Below are 23,665 nucleotides of genomic sequence, written 5' to 3'. Positions count from 1 at the left end.
GAATATTTCTCTTTATATATACTTATTGTCCCGCTTCACCAAGCCCGGGCTTGCTTTCAGCGCGGTTGTATGGAAAGAACGATCTACGGCGTCCACTTGAATTATCTATTCCCACCCTTCCCTCAGCGCCGTTTCACCGCTTCCCATCTTCTTCTTCTTCCTCCTCCTCCTCTTCCTCCTCCGCTTTCCCGCTGTTTTTTTTCTCTCTCTCTCTCTCCAAGCAGCCAAGAGAGAGCGGGCTCACCCGGCCATCGCAGTCTCCCACGCCTGCGATGCCAGATCTCGCCTCCCGCCCCGCCGAGAGAGACTCTGCCTTCCTTGGCAAAGCGCTTCATCACTGCAGCGCAGGGGATCCGCGCAGCTACTTTCCCGCCCCTCCTCAGCCTCGGTCACGCCGCCAGGCTCCTCCTCAAGGAGGAGAAGACGGAAGGGGGTGGGGTGGGGAGGGGAGTCCAATCTGCTGCTACCTCGAGCAAGCCGCAGCGCTCTTACGCAGGGCTCCGAGTGGTTGGCGAAGAGGCAGAAACAGCAGCGGGGGCTGCGCTTCCAGCGGGTAAGTGGGGTTTCCACTCGGAACGCCGCCTCTGCCGCGAGAGACTTTGGAGAGTTAGTTCTCCTCTCCCCCGTCAGATTTGGAGACGGGGCTCTCTTCGCGCTTTTCCCGAAGGTCCTTTAAGCGGGGAGGGCTTCTGCTTGACCGGCGGCAGTCAGGCTCGTGCGATTTTCTTAAGGCGCAGAAGTTTGGGCGAGTTCCGCGGGACTTTGGGGAGAGCGAGGCGGCGTGGCGTTTGCGGTCCTCCTGCAGTCTTGTCCGAGGCGTCTCCGTTTCCTTGGCGAGCGCAGCGCTTGGGGGGGGGGATTTCTGTCCGGCACCTCTCAGGAGAAACCACAGCTTAGAGGGGTCGTCGAAGTCTTGATGGACAATGCCTTCTTTTCGGAAAATTAACCCCCCTCTCCAAACTTGGGGCGGGGGAGAGAACTTTTTAGGGAGGGCAAGCGGGTGGCAAGGGCGGGGGGGGGGAAGAGAAAGGCGAGGTAAAAAAAAACTGGATGAGAGTGGCGGCGGCGAAGAAGAAAGCGCAAAACGTGCCGGGTGGCTGCAGAAAATCCAGCCGGGTTTGCGTTGGATGGGGAAAGCCTCGAAGCTTTGCAAAGGGCTTGAACGCGCGCGCGCGCGCGCGCGCGCTCACACACTTTCTCACACACGCGACCTTAGATCGCTTCTCTCTCTCTCTCTCTCTCTCGGTAGGATGAATCTGCAAGATTTTTTTTCCCCCTCTCTCGAAAGCTTGCAAAGTTGTTGGCTTGCATTTCTTCTTCTATCAAACTGTGGACGCGGTTAATTTATGAGTTTAGTCGCCGATTGACGACTGAATTGACGCACCATTGAGAGGCAACTTAGTCGTGTGCGCTTGATTGCCTCCGGCGCCTTTCCCCAACCTTCCCTCCTTTTCCACAACTTGGCGTGTGGAGCTGCAGCTGCAATAAAGGCAGAGCTCGAGAAGGTTGCGTGGATTTGGGGTTGGGTGGGTGAGTGAGTGAATGGGTGGGTGGAAAAAGGGCTATCCAAGGCAGACCGGGCATTCTTGGGGAGAGCTCCGGGGAGCAGGCGGGTGGCATTTTGGAACTCGCAGGCACGTGCGGCGCCGCGTAGCCGCTACAGGGAATCCTGCCCCTTCCTCCGTGCGCCCGGGGAGCGTGAAATTAATCCCTGCAAGCTGACGGGGAGTGGGGATGGGTGGGCTCACTCGGGGTTGCCGCTTTGACGTGTAACCGAAAAGCGGGCGGGGAAGGGAGGATCGACGAGCAGGACGGGAGTTCCCACGCAGCTATACAGCTGAGATACTTGACTTTAAGTTTCGGTGATCAGTAGGACCCAGTGTCGTTCTTTTCCGCATAGCATTTTGTGGCGATGCTACATCGGAATTTCAAGCGTAAGAATCCCCCTCTTCTACGGAGATTCCACTTTCTTCTGCTCCCCCACCCAAGAAATTAATGGTGTTTCTAGAAAGGACAGAACATTAAGAGGAATCTCCATCAAGCCTGTGGTGCCTACCTTTTCTCGCCTGAACAGCACTGCAGTGCAGGGAGCTGACACGATCCAGTATGATGTCCTTATTTAGAGAGAGGCTGCCACAACATCACAATCCCATATGTTGGGTGTTTTTCACTGGAAATGAATCAACATGCTTTTCTTTTAAAAATAAGCTGATATTTTAACCTAACATGCACTATTTAATATTTAACATACACTACAACAAGTATGTTTCCTTCCCTAGAATCATTGAAGAAAAATGAATATTTGGTGATATATTCTAACATCTGTCTGCCTAAAAAACAGATCGGCATTTGTGTGTTTAATGAACAACAGTATTTAACTTGGAAAGGAATTGCTAAACATTAAAATATTATGAATGACTGTATGAATGTTACAATAAAAAGGAAACTAAACAGCAAATATATTGCAAGTTTATTTCATTGGTAAATGTCATGACTGCATACAAATGAAATTATGTGGCGAAGGGAAGCAAAAAGTTAAATGCTAGAGTGTTAAGTTTTTCTATCTTTATTCATTTAGGCTATACCTGAATTTGACCAGAAAACCGCATTTTTATATCTATCTATATCTATCTATATCTATCTATATCTATATCTATATCTATATCTATATCTATATCTATATCTATATCTATATCTATATCTATATCTATATCTATCTATCTATCTATCTATCTATCTATCTATCTATCTATCTATCTATCTAATATCAGCCTCCCTAATTCTTTATTAGCAATTTGAATAATTTACACACACACACACACACACACACACACACACACACACACACATATATCTCCTAGATTTTCATTGAACACTTTGGGGTTTTTTTTCTATTTCAAAATCTCTTTTTTATATGAATATGTGATTTCTCCATTAATTTGGACACATGAATAAAAACATCCAGAAAGACTTTTGCTGCAGTTTGGTGTATATTACATAACAGTATCAGTGATTGGTATATTGTTAAATGTATCTTATTTCTCCATATAAGTGCAGGGGTTATAATGGGATATTTTTAAAAAAACAGGTGAAGCTAATGTTCAAAAGACAGAATGGGAGGCTATTTTTGTAAGCAAAGTCTAGTGCGTATGAAAAGGTAGTCAAGCTAGCAGCACCAAGGAACATGATAAATTGACATAATGAAGGACAAAATAATGCTGCTGTGTAATTTTAAGGCTGGGTGAAAAATCAAAATTATATTAAAACTGCTGCAGTGTTACCTTTTTATCCTATACAAATCTTAATCAAAAACAACCTGACTGATTTTATTAAAACTGACTTCCAAGTAAATCCTGCAAGATTTTTATAACCTTGTATCTAGGTTGATCCTAACCTTGTGAATCTTAATGGAAAATCCCATTCAATATAATTAAGTTTGCTGTCATTGATTATATATAGCAGGAGATTTATATAAACCACTTTATCAAAATCTGAATGTTGGTGCTTATTTAATCAAACACATTTATTAGATTAAATGAATTTGCAAATAGGAAGGTGAGATTTCAGCTATGCAGCCTTTGTTATGTCACTGATAGCATTTAATATCCTAGAATAGATCAGGAATTGGTAACTACCGGTAGTTTAATTGAGCTTTACTAAGTAATAATGTGTAGCTTTAAAAGGCTAAGTAAAAATGTTAACACTATAAATGAAGTGCATTAGATATGTTAAATTCTTATGCTCAAGGGTATTAAGAACAATGAGATCTGTATGCCAGCTTGTAGTACTTCTTTTTAAGATAAAAATACATTTTTAAAAAATCTGTTTTAGGATGCAAGATTAAATATGGGAGCAAACTTTAATAATGTACTTTATAAAATGTATGGCTATCAGTAAAAAAATCATTTATTTTTTTGCAATTGCTGCATGTAACTTTTAATTTTATGCATTGCAACCCAGCAGTTATAAGCATTAGGCAATCAAATGTGTATATTGTGAAGGATATCAATTAGGCAACCTTACAGTATGCTTTTTGATGAACCATTAATAAAAAAAATTTACTAGGTATTTTCTTGATCAGTAAATCAGATAAGTAAATTAGTAAGACATTATTAAAAATCTCTTTTTTAAACTCCAGTATGACTATTCATTTTAACAAAAAAAGCATTTTCCAGAATATCTAAACTGTTGTGATATTTTTTAGAAAGAAAAATTGTAAATTATTTGTATGATATTCTATACTCAAGAGAAAGCTGATATTTGAAAGATACAAAAACTACTAGCTTGGATAACTTAAGGATGAAGTGGCTGTATTTCTGTATTGTCTGTGCTAGGTATTTTAAACTGGGAAGAATGTAAATCTAATATATATCTTAACTGCGCAAACAGTAAAGCTGATATTTAGGTCAGAATCAAGAATTCCGGTGCGAAATTTCACTGACCCATTCTAAGGTTGCACCAAAAAAAAGGACCAAAAGAAAGCAACACCAGATTGGTCTGTGAAGTTATTTTTTATTTCTGAAGTAGAAAAGCATATGAATAGAAGGCCTGTCTCGTGTCCTTGCAACCTCTACAGAAATATTTAGAATCTGGTTCTCTGAGTATTCAGAATGAATGAACCTTTATTGTCAAAGTACAACCATGTATACATTGAGATTAGCTGAGCCTCCCTTCGTGCTCCCACCCCCCAACTCACAGTGACAACAAACCTCCATCTTATTACACCATGTGAACTAATTGCACCACACACCGGCCTCGCAAGTCAATTCTGCATAAAGTTTATAAAAATTATTTCCCGTTCAAAAGCCTAACAGCCCACCGATAAAAGCTGTTTTTCAGCCTGTTGGTGTGGCTGGCTATACTCCTATATCTCCTACCCGATGGTAGGAGAGTAAAGAGATACCGTCCAGGGTGTGAGTCATCCCTGAGAATTTTCCTCACTCTTCCAAGGCAATGAGTAGATAAATAAAACAAATCCAAATGAAAATCAGCTGAGGTAACACCTACCAAATAGTAATTAAAGGGCCCTTTATCTTACATCTCTAAAGGTGGATCTTCCAAATAAAATTAATTTGTCTTCATGCTGAAACAACATGCACTAGTGGAATAGTCGCCAGTTTTCTAATCTTTGGGAGGATTATAAAAGGAGGGGGACATTAGGGTTTGGAGATTGATATAATATTGTCCTTCAGAGAAAAGTTTTTCCATTGCAGTATAAAATAGAAAACAATGAAGTATCTGAAGAAGTTGAATCTAATACATTTATTGTTAAAATGTACATTAATTTGAGAGTGTTGTCAATTGAAGAAACTCAGGTTTCAAATAATAATAATAATAAAAATCCTTGATTTATCAGACTTTGAATGCTGTGGATAAAATTTGCTCATGCACTGTATGTTACTATGTATACATTTTAATACGGACATTTTTCTTGTTTCATTAATCCACTCAATAGATCTTTTATGGTATTATTACTAACATTGAATTTGAATTTTAGGAATGAGAAAATACTTGTGCTCCCTTTTATTACCACCACTCCAAACACAGATTTAAGTGATATATTAACATTCATAATAGATGGCACAAACTAATAGAATTGCAATGTCTTCTGATCCTACAGAAAAGAAAAATAATCTTGCAGTTCCTAGTTTGATAGAATTTCCTGGGTATAATTGAACAGGCTAAACTAGAAAGGAGTAGTGAGGAGAAATCTATCATTTTGCATGCTGGTTGTGAAAATAATTTCAAGAAGGAAGAAAAATTACTCTTCAGAGAAAACCAGCAAAAATCACTATTGATTAAATAAAAATAAAATGTTTAGGAAATCAAGGCAAAATGTGTAAAATATGATTGCCTGAAGGTATAAAAACATCAGTTGATAATTAAAGTTACTACCTTACCAAAATAATTTGTCCCCTGCTTCAAGTACTAATTAACCTTAGCCCCATATCCTTGCAGCTTTGGGTAATTCATTGATTGGGTTTATATATCACACTAAACCATAGTTTGCTTAACCAGATTTATAGACTAAATTAGATGGCTGAATTTGAGAATGGTTGAAGTAATAAATAGTGATTTATAAACCATAGCATCTGAGTTCATACAACTTACTAAGGCAAAATCAATTAAGTCATAATGACATTAGAGTTTTGTGTGAACCAAAATATCAATTCAGAGTAGCTAGTCGTTTCCAACTCTAGGGGCCGGTGCTCATCTCCGTTTCAAAGCCGAAGAGCCAGCACTTGTCCGAGGATGACTCCGTGGTCATGAGGCCGGCATGACTAGACACCAAAGGCGCACAGAACGCTGTTACCTTACCACCGTAGTGGTCCCTATTTTCCTACTTGCATTTTTACATGCTTTTGAACTGCTAGGTTGGCAGAAGACGAGTAACAGGCGCTCACTCTGTTACGCGGCACTTGGGATTTGACCCGCCAAACTGCCGACCTTCTGATCGACAAGTTCAGCGTCCTAACCCACTGAGCCACCGCGTCCCTATATGTTCTACTATGTGAGCCAAAATGACTGCTGTGCAAAAAGGTCTATTACACCAGGTTTGTGCAAGACATGTTTGCCCACACATACACATATTGTATGAGTGTAATTCATTAGAAGCTTGCTAATAAAATTCTGATGAGAAGTTCCTCAGAATTTCTTCTTTAAGAGACTGGAGGAAGTCCAGCAGAGACCTGGCTCAGCATCTGGCAGCTTTGTTGGGAATCCAGGTTGACCTTTCTACAGTCAGATTAAATTTGGTCAAGAAGGTCTTTGTGGAAGGGTAAGAGCCAAGAAACCACTTTTGAAGGAGGGTTACAGCATGAAAAGGCTAAGATATGGACTGAGGATCAGTGGAAAAGATTATTATGAAGTGATGAATCCTAATTTAAAATTTTTGGGTCAAATTGTTGACAATATGTTAGAAGAAGGAATGGAGATAGATGGACGAATAAGCGCTTGTGGTCTTCAGTGAAGCATGGGGAAACGGGCTGCATTTCTGTCAGTGGTGTTGGTAATATTGTCCATATTGATGGGATGCTGAAAAGTAATTTTAATTCATCTTGCCATTCCTTCTGGAAGGCACCTGACTGAGATTGGGTTTATTTTTCAGCATGATAACAATCCCAAGCACACTGCTACTAAGTGAAATCATATTTAATGAGGAAAATGGCTGATAAAGCACTGGCCTCCACAGAGTCCAGACCTGGATATTATAGAGTCAGTATGTGATCACCTGGACAGAGAAAGAAAGAGGACAATTTAAATCTAAAGAACTCTAGGAAGTGTTGAAAGAAGCCTGGTAGAAGATTACTAGAAGATTACCTCAGAAAACCTCTTCCCAAAAGAATTCAAGATGTGCTTAGAGTGAAGGGAGGTCACACTAAATATTGACTTTTGCCTGAAAATTTTGTTATGAAAATTGTGTTTGTTTAAATTTTGTGTACATATTTCCTGTATTTTCTGTTTCAATCTTAATACAGAGATTGAATAATAATTATGGATGGTAATTCAAACTTTACTAAAGCAACAAAGACGGTGGTGGCCTATGACTTGTACAGTAGGGTACTATATGGCATTTTTGTTATTTTTCCAACAAATTGTGCTAAAAGCAATTCCTTTTTTTTATAAATAGCAATAAATAAATAAATGGCTTGGGTCCGGGTTATTTGAGGGAACACCTGCTGCCAGCATCAAGTTCCCTTCGTCCAGTGCGCTCACATAGGGAGGGTCTTCTCAGGGTGCCGCCGGTAAAAGATTGCCGGCGGATAACACCCAGGGAGAGGGCCTTCTCTGTGGGTGCGCCTGCCCTCTGGAACCAGCTGCCCGTGGAGCTTAGGACTGCCCCCGACCTTCGATCATTCCGCCGGGACCTGAAAACCTGGCTCTTTGAGCTCTCCGGCCCAGGCTGAGAATTTTTAACTGGGTTTTTTATTTTTAGGGATAATTTAATCTTTTTAAATTGTTTTTTAACTTTTGTACTTTGTATTGGTTTGATTTTAAAATACCCTGTAAACCGCCCTGAGTCCTTCGGGAAAGGGCGGTATATAAATTTAATAAAAAAAATACGAATGTGGCCAAAAATATTGGCATATCTCCACTTTTTCTCAAAGAATCCCAATTTGCCATGAAATAAGTTAAAACTGTCACACGTCTAAGAGCAGACACTTTGCTTTTGATATATGATTTAATGTGTTCTTATAAATAGCAAAACAAATGAAATTGGTATGGAGATAACTTGGTACTCTTAGAATAAAATATGCTATTGGATTTCAATGATCTCTCAAGCAGACTATTTAATTAGTATCACAAATGTATTCAATTTCATTGGCACTCAAACTATTTGAATGGAGAAAAGTACTCGGGGTTTTTGGGTCCTTGTATGCAGCAGAGTCAAAGGGAAAAGCAAAGAATTATAAGAGGATGAAAACAATGTTCCTGTGAGCACAGTTGTCATTATGAAAAAGTTTTAAGACCCCTGGACATGGCTGCAAAAGGAAAACTGACTCCAGGTTGAGCGGAAGGATAGTTTGAATGGTGGACAAGAAAACTAAGGGAAAAAGTCAAAACAGATCCCAATTGATTTTGAAGATCAAGGTACAACACTATCAAGTTGCACTATCCATTTCTGTCTGACTGAAAGTGGTATTTTCGGTAGAAGACCCAGGAAGACCCCTTCTCACGCACAAAAAAGTCAGACTCGAGTTTGCTAAAAATGCATGTTTGCAAGCCAGAGTCCTTTCTGAGGGAATGTTCTTTGGGTAGATTAAACAACATCTAGAGCTTTTTGGTAAATCACAGCAGCTTTATGATCAGAGAAGGAAAAATGTTGTTGTTGTTGTTTTAAAAAAACACTTTTTTTGCCTCTAAGTTTGGGCCCCTTGAATGTGTGAAGAGCATAATGAAATCAGATTGTCAAGGCTTTTAGAGTGAAGCCTAATGCCCTGTCTCAGTTGCAGGTCATAAGTCCTCCATCAGGATAATAATCCAGAACATACATCTAAGAGAAGCCAAGAATGGTTGAAAGCAAACATTAGACTGTTCTGGTCTGCTATGAGTTCAGATCTGAATCCAACAGAATATCTATTGAAAGAGCTGAAACTCACAATTGGAAGAAGAAACCCATCAAACCTTACACAGTTGGAGCAGTTTGTTCAAGAAGACTGGGACAAATTCCATTTGAGAAGTCTAGAAGTTGCATTCAGAGCTACAGAAAGTGCCTGATTAAATTATGGCCTTAGAAGAATGGGCTACAAAATACTAGGTTAGGGGACCGATAATTATTTCCATGTCATTTTTATTTGTTTTATTATGTACAAGAATACCCTAAGATACACTAAAAGCAACATATTTGCTGTATGGATTATAGAATAAAGAATGGTGGATGCCATTTTCTTGTGTCAGTTTCAATTTATTTCAGAGCAAATTGGGATTCTTTGGGCAAAAAAATGGAGGGGTACAAATATTTTAACTGCACTTATATAATAATTCAAATACATAAGAATTAGTCTCAGAATAAAATGAATAATAGAAATATAAATCTATAGAACTTTCTGTACAGCAACATGCTTTATTTACATTCTTTTTTACTGCTGATGTTTTGAACAGTTGATTTAAAAATATTCTTGTATTACCTGTTTTAAGTGACTGGACATTTTTAATGTGTCCCTTCTAAATTTATTATAATAAATAAAAAGCCAACATCGTTCAGTAAGTAATAATTTATAATTAAAAGAGAATAGGAGTGAATAGGAATACACTGGCGATAGGAACAAACAGATCTCCATTTTATAAATAAAGGTAAAGTTTCCCCCGCACATGCATGCTAGTCGTTTCTGACTCTAGGGGCCGGTGCTCATCTCCGTTTCAAAGCCGAAGAGCCAGCGCTTGTCTGAGGACGTCCCCGTGGTCATGTGGCCGGCATGACTAGACGCCAAAGGCGCATGGAACGCTGTTACCTTCCCACCGTAATGGTCCCTATTTTTCTACTTGCATTTTTACGTGCTTTCGAACTGCTAGGTTGGCAGAAGCTGGGACGAGTAACAGGCGCTCACTCTGTTACGTGGCACTCGGGATTCGACCTGCCAAACTGCCGACCTTCTGATCGACAGGCTCAGTGTCCTAACCCACTGAGCCACCACGTCCCTATTTTATAAATACTGTATGGGATTTTTTGTCATTAATCTTTATATACTGTTAAGAGACTTGAATCATTAATACAGGATAGACTTTGGCAACTTGAGATGTATGGACTTCAACTCCCAGTATTCTCCCACCAGCCATGGGGAATCTGCAAGGAGTCTTCTTTTCTGTGTATGTTGTGATGCTGTATGCATGTCCCAAAGGGGCTGCGACAATTCGACATGGCCATCTTGCCACCACCAATTTTCCATGGCCAACTTACCACAACCAACTTGTTGTGAACATCACATTTAACTCACTGCAGGACAACTTACCATGGCCAACTGACTGTAGGCCAACTCACTGCAGGACAAGAGTTACACTAAAATCAAAAAAATAGTGCAATAGAATCATTAAAGAAAGGATGCCAAAGGAGGGACAAAAACTGAATGAAAACAAAATATTTTAAAAATTATTTTAAATAAATGAAATTGAATTGTTCCACAGCAAGTCGTCCTGTGATGTTGAGTTGTGCTGCGGTGAGTTGCCCATGGCAGGTTGTCCCATTGCAGTCCCAAAGAGGTGCAGCATTCTCACTTTCATTTTTCAGAAACTGTGAATGTATTATACCACATAAAATGTATATGCCATGAATAAGTAAACAGAAACTCTTTAAGAATAAGTCTCAATAAAATTTAGGAAGAATTGTTTTTATCGTGCCTATTTTGCCAACTTAGATGTTCCATCTAAGATTGTATGTTGATTTTTTGCAAGAGAATTATAATAATGACTCCATAATATGTAAACCTATCTGGAAAGTAGATGCTTTTGATCAGTGTTTATTATCATAGCAATCAGTTTATCAAATTTGACCTGTTTCTGTGGGAACTTTATTCATTTCAGATTTTAATAGTTGTGTCCTTAGGATTTTGAATTAATTTGTTTGTTTGTTTCTAAACAAATTAATTATATGGAATAAATATTTTTATTACTCTTAATACTTTGTGATAATCAATAATTAGATTAAATAAAATAAGAAAAAGCTGTAACTTTGGTTTAGTACCTCTGTAATAAAAGATCTCTGTGTCTGCTTCACTGATTTTGATTACATTTTGTGTGGTGAATATAATTGATTGATTATAGCAATATCATTAAATACAAATCCCATTTCCAGTAACAGACTCTTAAGAAATTTGCATTCCAATCTATCAAATGCTTTGAAGACGTCTAAAGGTAGAAAAACGAGTAGAATTATGGTACACTTAAGATAATGTATTGTCTGAAGTACTCTCTAAACAGATAGTGATAAAATCATGTTAAGGACATTTTTACTCCCGTTTACCAGATGCAAAAATGGATGTCCATGAGGCAAAACATTTATAAGAATTCTTCATGGTGAGATTTTAAATTACAGTCATTTTTAATTCTCTAATGTTATATGGTAAATATAGAATGACTGATTGGAAGGTATCTTCTAAGGCTATTTTCCTTTGTTATAGGCAATATCTTGAGTAAAACAGCCTTCTTCAGCCTGACGAGCATTGGACAACCCCATTTCACTCAGTCTACCTTAGGAGAATGGTTGCTTTAGTTCAGAATATCAAGCTGGTGTCAGGGTAAAAAGTCTGGGGCTAAAAATAATGCTGCTTTGGTTTGTATTCCTGAGGTTGAAATCAATGTTCTTGTGTCTCATCTTGTAGTTAATACCTAAACACTGACTCTTGAAACAAGGATCCACAAACAAATGAGCTAATATTTTCATAAATTCATAATGCTATTATGAATCAAGTACACCTACTTAGGTTAAAAGAATGCAGTAGCAACAACAATGAATGATGAATTGTTCCGAGAGCTTCCTGAATTGTAGAGGCTTTGGTTTCTGTGAGCTTGTATAAATTAGGTGTTGATAACAATACAGTGCACCTTATCTGTGACATACAGGGAACAATATTGATGAGGAAATGCTTCTATGATTTACAGATAATCATGATATCTACAGTTGTACCAAAGAAGGCTTTTTTAAAATGGTGAATGTGAATTATATCCACACATCCTTTTTTTTTTCATCAAAGGGGCTGCTTAGAAGCAGAAGTGATTTAATTCAAGAACAGTACCTGTAACTAGTTATGAAAATGCCAAATTGTCAAAGGGTAGAAATTAAAACTTGTAAGAAATTGCTAATTTTTCTTGACAGGGAGACATATTCTTAAAAGAATGCACTGAGAAATGAGGCACTTTGCTTACAACAAAATCACCTAATAAAGTTGCAGCTATTCAGCAATATGTACTTCTTGTTCATGGGAACCCACATAGTTAGTGTCAAAAGGATTTAGTGGCTTATAAAATCCAAAAGATAAGTATAAATTTGAAGTTTGTAAATATATTTTTGAGACTTTTTTTTTACAAATGATGCCCATTGAATTGAATATCTTGGTTATCTACTATTGGTTCTGACCCCAACTTCAGGTTCTTTTCACTTGAATGTTTCTTTAAAAATTATTTCAGTGTGTGTGTGTGTGTGTGTGTGTGTGTGTGTGTGTGCGCGCACGCACACGCTCATTTTTAATTTTTTTTATACCCCATTGCTGAGAGAGTGAATTCATCTGATACTGTATTTAGAATATCAATTCTCAAATGGATATTATATTTTAATTACCCATTTTGTCAGTGTAGAGAATTGCTCCCAAGCATATGATAAACAGTCCTATGCAAGGCAAAAAGAGTAGGAGTAGGAATTCTTGGATGATAGTTTTAGTGAGCAAAGATTAAAATTAAAAACTGTTCCATCACACATAAAAAAAATGGCAACTGCATGCGTCCGCGCATGCGCAAGAAAAAACCGTTTTGCGCATGCGCAAAATGTTTTTTTGCGCATGCACGTGCATGGACGCACGCACGCGGCTCCCACTTTTTTTTATGTGTGATGGAACCGGTTCCCAGTGGCTCTTTTCCTTTTTCAGGTTGCCGACCCCTGCCCTACCCAAACAGTCTTAGGTCCAGGTCATTATATAAACTTTTTATTTTATTTTTATTTCTACAGTGTCCCATTCATTAGTATCTCTTTGATTTTGACTACATCTCATATTATCAGATAACTGAAACTTAATTTTTCCTGAAAACATAATCTGTTCTGTTCCTCTTTCTATCTTCCATCTCTGTTGCCTTATAAAAGTCACCTTGAAAAAACAACCTTAACTTTAAATTGAATTCTGTTGCAGAAGACCTTTGATTAAATTTTAAACTATCCATATATTTAACGGACTACACGTATATGTAGATTCTAACTCTCATTTTAATTGTAGCAGTATTTTGAAGGCTTTGTTAAGCAGACTAAGTGTATTGTACGGATGATTCAATATGTAGGCATATCAGAAAGAAAACTGCCAACAATCGTTAATTTTGATAAAATCAGAGTAAATCACATTAAATCATCAGTTGGTAAACAAGTATGTAAGTTATTGTAATGAGAAATTAGAAAATGTCTCATTCTGCAGTATATTGTGAAGGGTAAATCAGGCAAAGTTCAAAGACAAAGAAGCTGGTACTAAATTGATTTGCTACAATAACAATCAAAGGAATCAACTCTTCTTTCCACCCAGAAGTAAAAACCACACAACCTCTTATGGTACAAGGAAGAGATATAAATGGAATAAAAATAAATACCATTGTACCCTAATTATTTTGCTATATGTTTACCAGTCTCTTACATAACCTTTTTGTTTAGTAGTGAAGCCATTCTTTAGCCATTTTCTTTAGCTAAAGAAAAGGAGTTTGTCTTTTTCAAGTGCAACATTCACTTCTATATACAGAACTACTGATGCATTCCCTGATGTGCTTACTCTGTTCACATTATCATTCATTCTAAGGAACACATTTCCATGTCATTCAATTCCTTTGTATCTGTTATGTACTGGGTTCGTTGCTTAATGGCGAAGACGAGGCGAGTGAGTTCAGCAAGATTATTGTTTATTGCTTGCAGGATCTGAACTGAGAAACAGGGCTGCAAATGCAGCAATTTATACCCTGGCCTCTAGGTGGCGGCCAATAGGTTTAAAGCAACCTATTGCCGCCCTAGAGGCAACCAATAGCGGCGCTGGAGACGGGTTGTCTGAGGAGCCGAGGCCGTTAGCCAGCTTCCCTGCTCAAGCAACCTCCCAGCAATTACCCACGTGGTGTTCCCTTAACAAAACAAGCCCAATACATTACAGTATCCACTGAAATAATCACTAGAAATATGGGCAGACATATTTCCAGATCAGAGGAAGGAAACTATTTGGAAATCACTTTTTAAAATTTTAAGGAATTGTGGCATTATTCCAAAGGTCTTTAATAAAAGAATTGTTATCCCTTTTTCAATAAACTGAAAAGAGAGGTGTTGAGATGGATAACAAACGTATTTCCACATGCAATCAACCTATTCTACTTATAAACACTCCTTACCATTATCTAAGAGAAAAAAAGCCCCTTTCAAATTACCATGGGAATTTACAAGGGATGTTACTTGTAACGTCATATCAGGAGGGATGGTGGAGAATCAGAAGAGATTCTCATGCAATATTCTATTTTCACATGGGAAATTATTGTTAAGTATTATTGCCACCAGTGTGTACACCAAAAATCTATAGGTAAGTCTAAGTACTAAACATCCAAGTTTATTATAGATAGGATAAGATATGTCCTCCCATCCCTTAACTATCACCTTGCCTGTCTTGAATCATACCTCATTCTTTTCATCAAAGGAACAATTTTTGAGTAAAACAAGCCACCTCTCTGCTTTCTTCATTAATCACTCCCAAAGTTGCTCAAAAGCAAAATCAGTTCAAAGCAAATTTAAAAGTATTTTCCGTAGCCATGTTTCTGGAGCATGTTTCTACAAATTCGGATTTTCTAGAAGTTGCATTAATGTACTTGAAATAAAGTAGAATAAAAGTAATTCGGTTTTTCAAAAGTGAAAGAGCTTCACAGTTATGCGCCATATTTACCAAAGAGTTTTGTAACCGGTTATGCTGCCAGATTAAAGAAAATTGTATGAATATATGACTGCATATATATATTTATATATATATTTATATTTATTAAATTTTTATACCGCCCTTCTCCCGAAGGACTCAGGGCGGTGTACAGGGCAATAAATATTAAAAGACAAAGTACAAAAGTTAAAAAACAAATATTATGCCCGATATATACAATAATTAAAAACCATGTTAAAACCCCAACCCCCCAACCCATCAAACCAGGTTATATGATTATATAAATAGAAAACATTAAATATAACTGGAAAGTCTGTAAGGAATTTGAGACCCAGTTGTAGTGGCTAAAGCAGGGGTCCCCAACCCCCGGTCCATGGACCGGTACCGGGCCACGGCATGCCAGCAACCAGGTCACACAAACAAGCAAAGCACCATCCGCAGGATGCAGGCAGCACACAAAACCAAACCCTCTCAGGTCCACAGAAAAACCTCTCCCCACGTAACCAGTCCCTGGTGCCCAGAAGGTTGGGGACCTCTCGACTAAAGCATCAGCTAGAAATGAGACTATGAATTCTAGCTTCCCCTTAGGCACTAAGTCATTTGGATAATCTCAAGGGGCTGCCCTTGAGGACCACTCGGAGGCTTCAGCTGGTGCAAAATGCAGCCGCGCGAGTTGTGTTGGGGGTCTCCTGATACTCCCATGTTACACCTCTGCTCCGTGAGCTGCATTGGCTTCCAGTTGCCCTCCGGGTGAGATTCAAGGTGCTGGTGATGACCTATAAAGCCCTACATGGCATGGGTCTGGATTACCTACGGCAACACCTGCTGCCGGCGTCAACCTCCCTCTGTCCAGTGCGCTCCCACAGAGAGGGCCTCTTCAGGGTGCCCCCGGTCAGAGAATGTCGACTGGTGACCCCCAGGGGGAGGGCGTTCTCTGTGGGCACGCCAGACCTGTGGAACCGCTTACCAGTTGAGCTCCGGATGGCCCCCGACCTTCGCTCCTTCCGACGTGATCTAAAAACTTATTTATTTGAACAAGCCGGCCTGGTCTGATGGGTTTGGGGTCTGGGGTTTTAACATGGATTTTAACCAATGTATTACATCGGGCATAATTATTTAATGTTTTTTTAACTTTTGTATTTCATTTTTTGATATTTATTGCCCTGTACACCGCCCTGAGTCCTTCGGGAGAAGGGCGGTATAAAAATCTAATAATAATAAAATAAATAATCTTGAGCTATTCACTTCTCAGCCCTAGGAAACAGTCAATAGCAAATTACTTCTGAAATCTTGCCAAGAAAACTGCAGATTCTTGCCCAGATTCACTGACTCGAAGACACACACACATACACACATGCACACATGCACAGAGGTGTCAGATTCAGAGACCAGTCATCGCAGGGTGTCCAAAATGTCTGTCTGCCTACGCAGAGTTTATTGTCTTTTATACAGTTTTAACAAGCAGGAAATAACGCACAGCAAAAGCACTGTTTATTGGTGTACTCCCTAGTCAATCTTGGACAACATCCGAACATCCCAGCCAGGGCAGAGTCTCTCATATCTAGCTGGTTCCTGGCAGTCCTTGGCATTGCTAATTGGAATGAGCTCATAGACATGTGGATAACAGGATACTAAGGCAGGCAGTTTTCTGCACACGGTCCCTTCATATCCTTGACCTCCATCTCTACACAGAGGAAAAACTGAATTATAGATTTGATTATCCTTTCCATGTATGCTATTATGGTAGATAGCTGAATTACAGTATTTGTTTTCTTGGGTATTTAACCTTTAAGTTTGATACTCTTAGGCATCTACTCTGGAGCACAGAATATAAATTCTTGAATATTTAATCTAATATTGATAAGATTACTGATGCTTTTTAGAGCTCGGAGAATAGTTGGTGATCAATAAGGATCAGAGGATATTATTATCCTCCAGCCCTAATTAATCCCTTCTCAAAAGTCATTTAGTTGCAAAGTAATCAGAATCCTTAAAAGAGTATATCTACTGCACCTTGCAGGATACATTTCTGGGAAGCTGGGGTTGGGGGAGGGGGTCACTGCCCACTTCCCAGCCCCTAGTTTCTCACCCAGGATATTATAAGATGTTTGGGTCTATTGGGTTGGTTGGTTTATAAGTGGTTTGGTTCTATTAGGTCAATATATTCATAATTAATTAATTAAGAATTAATGAATGAGGCATGAAAGCTGTTTAGAAAAACTAAAAGAAGAAAGTAAAGGAAGATTACTTTCTTGCTTTAGTTTTTCTAAACAGTTTTCATGCCTCAATCAATTATATCACATTCATACGAAAATTAATAGAACATTAAAAGTAATTTACAGATAAGATTGAAAAGAGGAGGAAAAGGCTACAGCATTAGAAACAGAATGACTATGATGTGTACCTTATGCTTCTGGTAGAAAAACAGCCCTGGTTCAAATGTTGGTCACCTAAGTATCTAAGAAGCCTTTACTTATGTTAGCATTGTTTCAGTGTCTCTCTGCTAAAAACGGGTGCTCCAAATCAAATGTTCACAGGTGCCACTGTTTTGTATCTTAGCCTCTTCTCATATTAAGGGCCTGTATGATATGGAGGATGATTAAAACAAATTATGGAGATTTTTGTAATTGCATTCTAAACACTTGATGGCACCAGATAGAATTGAATAATCCTAATGAATAAAAAGAAATGGACTCCGACACAGCGAAGGAATAACCCTCCCCCAATAATAATTACACATTTTGCAAAGATACCATTCTCTTCTTTCTTTTACTGTCTTTGTGTTTTCTCGTTAACTTTCAGTTCTGAATGTAGGAAATCACGCTGCCTTTACAGAGGTGATAAAATATAACCCTTGAGGCTGCTGGGGCTGGCTTTTATAGTATCATTTTCATGAGATGTTTTGGAACAATGTCAGGCAGATTTTAAATCAAAGATGCTCCATTCATGAGGGTGCTGCAGTGAATATGAGCACTTTAATCATTGGAAAATGGCACTGTGTAGTGACAATTCCACCCCTTTTCCTTTTAGTAGAATTGCTAAATCATTTTGATAACAGCATTTAGGACTAAAGTGAGAGTCCTTGGAGAGAAGTTTGGCTTTTCGTCTAATTGGATTGCCTTCATTCTATTGGTCTTCAAGTGCCATTAATCTCTTCTAGACAAAATAACTAAGCCTGTAATGATTATTAAGGATAATGCAACCTGAAATCTCTGTGTGACTTGATTTTATGGTGCAAAAAATCAAATACATACTAGATTTCATTTTGGTATATTTGACATTTAATTTTAGGCTGATAGGCATATATTTTTAATGTAAGATGAATGGGAAAGTGCTCTGTTCCTGATGTGCTCTGCAGTAAACCTAAAGTCTGAACAGATGTTAAATTTATGGGTTCTGTGTGCAAGATGGCAGAGAATTACATATAGCTTTGCATTTGCATGATTGGATGATTAGTGTTCAACAAAGGAACTATGCTGGAGGAAAGCAAGTTACAGGGTTGGAACAGAAACAACCTCCCTTAGAAACTCCCTCTAAACTATGCTGAAATTTGATTTTCTGAACTGATCTTTTTCTTGTAGTGCAGAAAGTTATTCAGTGATTTTGAGAGAAAAATATGTATGATACTTGATCTTTTTATCTATGTCATCTGTTGTCTGTTTTGTGTGCACAGGAGCATTTCTATATAGCACCAGCCATCTGTAAATTAGTATGTTTTAACCTGTGGAAAATGGGTAGATAGATACTTATGTTTCTTAAACAATAATCATTTTAAATCTTTTGTGTGATTTTCGTAAGCATAAACAACTTTTAATTTACTTTGTTCTTCTTTTTAGGTTTTGTTTTGAAACTAAATGTGGTTTGGAGTTTCCGGCAGCTGTTCTCCAGCACAAGTATCTTTTTTGGACAGAACTATAGTGAATACATCTTGATAAATAGACAATGGATAGAGCTTATGAGATGGATGATAGGGTTTTATTAGCAAAAGGAGCTCAGGACATTGCCAAGGAGGCCAAAAAACAGGCAGTAAGGAAAGCAACCAGAGCAGTTGATAGAGCTCAAGATGGCTACACTGAAAGATCTTGCAACAGATTCCAGGCTGAAGAAGAAAATGATTATTATAGCCAAGATGGAAATTATGAAGGAGAAGGAAATGAAGATGAAGGATCAAGTGAAGCAACTGAAGGACATGATGAAGATGATGAGATTTATGAGGGAGAGTATCAAGGAATCCCAAGTACAGCACAGAACAAAGATAGAACTGTAGCTTTAGGACAGCAAATCACAGATGTTTACAAGGATCGATGTGAATTAGAGACAGAGAGAAAAGCTGATGAAGAAGAGCTAGCACAGCAATATGAATTAATCATTCAAGAATGTGGACATGGACGTTTTCAGTGGGCCCTCTTTTTTGTCCTTGGAATGGCACTAATGGCTGACGGAGTAGAGGTCTTCGTGGTTGGATTTGTGTTGCCCAGTGCTGAGACAGATTTGTGCATCCCCAACTCTGGATCGGGATGGCTTGGTGAGTGTTACTTCTAGTCTGTCACACTGAATCATAATAAATTAGACAAAGGTTATATAGATACATATTTGAATATATATAAGATGCTGCCATGGTTTCTATTTTGATAAGACAAAAAAAGTTGTATTTTTCTTTTCATCTGCATTAAGACAAGCAAAAAAAGCAAATTGTTCCTGACTGTCCATTTGGTTAAAATTGAAATATATAAAGGTCTTGAATAAATATACTGGTAGGCTATGAAGGACAAAAACAAGTATGTAAGTTATTGTAATGAGAAATTAGAAAATGTCTCATTCTGCAGTATATTGTGAAGGGTAAATCAGGCAAAGTTCAAAGACAAAGAAGCTGGTACTAAATTGATCTGCTACAACAACAATCAAAGGAATCAACTCTTCTTTCCACCCAGAAGTTAAAACCACACAACCTCTTATGGTACAAGGAAGAGATTTAACAGGTATCCTTTTATTCTGTCATATATAGGATTAGCCTGTTAACAAACTGAAATAGTTGGATTTCTTCATTAGCATCTTTTCTAATTCTTGCAATAGTAAATAAACATGGGGGGTATCTGCAGTCAGGCATTTTGTTTGGAAAAATACCCACCTGTACCTTCTTCAGGACTCAGTGATAAACTGGAGTACAAGCATCATCATACAGGCGCAACCTCCCTTATTTGCCCTATGAAAAAATGCATGCCTTGTGTCTGCTATCTTGTGAACAGGCAAGCTTCTTGTGAAAATATCCTTATCTGAATGTGGCCACTGCCCCTAAACTCTACTTATTTTTCCTATTGTTCTTTCTGGATATTATAACAATCTATCCAGAATTTATCAGCATTTTCTACATGTGACAAAGCAAAGAAATATTGGAGTATGATTCACATGTTAATACAGAAGGTTCTTAGAGTGAATATAAAGGTAAAATCAGAGACTTTCCTTTTAGGTTTAAAGTATAAATAATTTGAAAAAAATGGAACTTTGATGTTATATATGCTCATGGCAGCAAGAATACTCTGCACAAAAATGGGAAGACACTTTGATTCCCACAATGGACAAATGGCTGAAGAAGTTGACCGAGTTAGCAGAAATGGCTAAATTGAGTGCTTTGATCAAAGAAAAGAACACAATTTTGTTTCTATTTGGAAATCACTTTTGGACTTTGTGCTCGAAGCGGATAAAAATGATACTTTGATCTTGGGTTTTGCCGATTAGCTAGATTCGTTTTTATAGAAATGGCTAGTGTATACAATTATATAAAAATAAAAAGTTGAGGTTTTATGTTACTACTTTATTCTACTGCACCAAAAGGAGTAGGAAGTCAATTCTTTTCTCCCCCAACCCCATCCTATACTTTTCTTCTCTTCACCTTCCCCTTCCTTATTTTCCTGTTATTTTCACTTTTTCTTGTACTTCTGTATTTTATATTTTGATAAACTAATAAAAGAGAAAAAGAATTTATCAGCATTTTCTAAATGGTGGATTTCCAGAAGAGTGTTTCTTCTGCTCTTCAAAAATCTGACTGCTCCAGCTGTTCTGACAGTGCCTGTGTTTGATCAGATGTTGAGACTCTGGAAAGAGTACAGAGAAGAGCAACAAAATGATTAGGGGTCTGGAAGCTAAAACATATAAAGAACGGTTGCTGGAATTGGGTATGTCTAGTTTAATGAAAAGAAGAACTGTGGTAACATGGTAGCAGTGTTCCAATATCTCAGGGGCTGCCACAAAGAAGAGGGAGTCAAGCTATTCTCCAAAGCACCTGAAGGCAGGACAAGAAGCAACAGATGGAAACTAACCAAGAAGGAAAGCAACCTAGAACTAAGGAGAAATTTCCTGACAGAACAATTAATCAGTAGAACAACTTGCCTCCAGAAATTGTGAATGCTCCAATACTGGAAGTTTTTAAGAAGAGATTGGACAGCCATTTGTCTGAAATGGTATAGTTTTTCCTGCCTGAGCAGGGGATTGGACTACAAGACCTCCAAGGTCTGTTTTTCATGTTCAGCAGTCTCAGATGATTCCTGGGTGGAATCTTCTGAGCCTGACATTCCACAGATTCATCTGGAGCAGCTTTTTTAGGGTTAGAGTTTGAGGCCTGTTACTTCATAGTAGTTAAGGAATACCAGTTTGTTATGCAGCCAGCATATACAGTATAGCATGGGGCTGGGATCATCATTTGAGGGATCATCTCTCCTCTGTTACATCTATCCATCCTATCAGGCCTAGGAGAAATGGCATGTTACAAGCCTCATCAATTAAGAAGGTAATCTTAACAGGTCCCAAGAGTGCCTGTCCTTTGGAACATCACCCTCTCCTTCCAGGTTAGATTTATCCCAGCCCTGCTTGCTTTTCAAAAATCTCTAATGACATGGTTGCATCAATGAACCTGGGGGTGTAGTTATGGTTTGAAAACTGTTAGATAGTTATAATGATTAATTTGCACTTGCCTGCTTTTATGTTTTTAGGTTTTAATTTTGATTTTAATTTGCTTTACAAGGTTATTGTGCTTTTGTTCTCCTGTGTTTTGGTTATAGATTATTATGTGAGTTACCCAGTTACAAAAAATGAGATGGGTGATTTTGCAAATTGAATGAATAAATAAATAAACAGCCAACCTGTGTTTTTAATCATTTAAAAGAACCCAATAGGATTGCCTCTTCTTTGTCCAACTTCTCAGGTTAAGAACAGAGTTTCTGACTTTTGCATTTTTGCTGTATTTGATTTTGTGTTCAGATGTTCATTTTGTAAAAAGTAATCATTACTTTTTGCATGTTGGCTAGCTGATAGCAAATCAGCATAGACTATTAACACACATACTCTTTTGGTGCTCGGGTGAAAAAAAGTGCAGATTGTCCTTGACCTATGAGCATTTGTTCAGCAGCTGTTGTTCAAATATATGATAGTGCTGTCTTCTCTCATGTACTATGAAATATCAAATTGCCTTTGCTGTTGTCACTAAGGTGAGCATCTATCTTCACAATTTTTACCTATAGATGTTGCCTGGTGTTCTTTACTATGGGGCTGGGATGATCTTCATATCTTGGATGAACCTGTTGGGAGTAAATGTTCTTGATGTAGTGTTCTTTATTGATACCTTTGGGGATCATAATGAGGCAGCATAGTAGAACTTGAAGGGATTAGAAGGAATAGCAACAATTTAAAAAAAATCCATATTTTACCAAAGCTCAATGTTCAAATGATCTCTATAAGACTTTATGATAAAATTAAGAAAAAGATTAAGACCCTGCCTAATGGATCCTGTGGAAGTGACCAAAGCACGTCTAGTTTAAGCTGATCAGTCCTGAGAAAGTAGACGGGGTTCTTGTTACTCTGAGCTCTGCCACCTGTAGTGTGGACCCACACCTCTCTTGTCTGGTCACGGCCGGTTGGGAGATGGCATGCAGTTGTAGTCCAAGCAGTGGTTAATGCCTCTTTGTGAGAGGGGGTGATCCCACCTAACTTAAAAGAGGGGGTGGTATTCCCCCTCTTTAGGAAGCCACAGTTGGACCTAGTAGTTTTGGGTAACTTCTGCCCCGTCTCCAACTTTCCCGTAATCTAAAGTTTTGTTAATAGTTCATTCAACTCTGTTTAGCTAGCTTTTAGATTCCCCCTCCCATTGGCGTCATCATTTACTGTATCTGCTTACAGGTAGTCCTTGCTAAATGTTTAAAGATTGTTCAAAATTATGATGGCATCGATTAGGTGTTAGTTATGGCCGTCCTTGATGTTATAGCCATTGCAACACCCTTATGGTCACATGATCAAGAGTTGGAACCTGAACAGTCTGTCCACATTTATAACCAGATTCATTTAAATGCCCCCCCCCCCAAAAAATAATCTCCTCTCCATCTCTTGTCTTTTAGTCTGTCTTGTACTCTGTTGCCCTGGAAAACCTTTGTACAACCAACAGCTACCTCATGAAGGGCCAAGCTGGGCATGCCTCATCAGCAGAGGGAGGAAGAAGATGATGGAATATGCTTTCTGCAGATTTCATTATATTTTACAAGAATAGAGACCTTTTTAATTTGAAATTTTCATATTTTGTTAATACGTGTAGT

At 38.3% G+C, this 23,665-nt stretch overlaps 1 protein-coding gene across 1 annotated transcript in view; it reads left to right on the top strand.

Moving 5' to 3' along the window:
* Positions 1-456: 456 nt before the first annotated feature.
* SV2C (synaptic vesicle glycoprotein 2C) overlaps positions 457-23,665 on the top strand; it is a 61,696-nt gene continuing 38,487 nt past the window's right edge. The window contains exons 1-2 of the mRNA XM_081319741.1: positions 457-553; positions 18,923-19,611. Of these exons, the coding sequence (XP_081175867.1) occupies positions 19,029-19,611 (583 nt within the window). The 5' untranslated portion in view covers positions 457-553; positions 18,923-19,028. The remainder of the gene's footprint in view (positions 554-18,922; positions 19,612-23,665) is intronic.

Source organism: Vipera berus (genome assembly GCF_964194415.1).
Source record: "Vipera berus genome assembly, chromosome: 2".
NCBI classification, from domain to species: Eukaryota; Metazoa; Chordata; class Lepidosauria; order Squamata; family Viperidae; genus Vipera; species Vipera berus.
The sequence above is the reverse complement of the archived record's forward strand: the minus strand, read 5'-3'. Positions and strand labels throughout refer to the sequence as shown.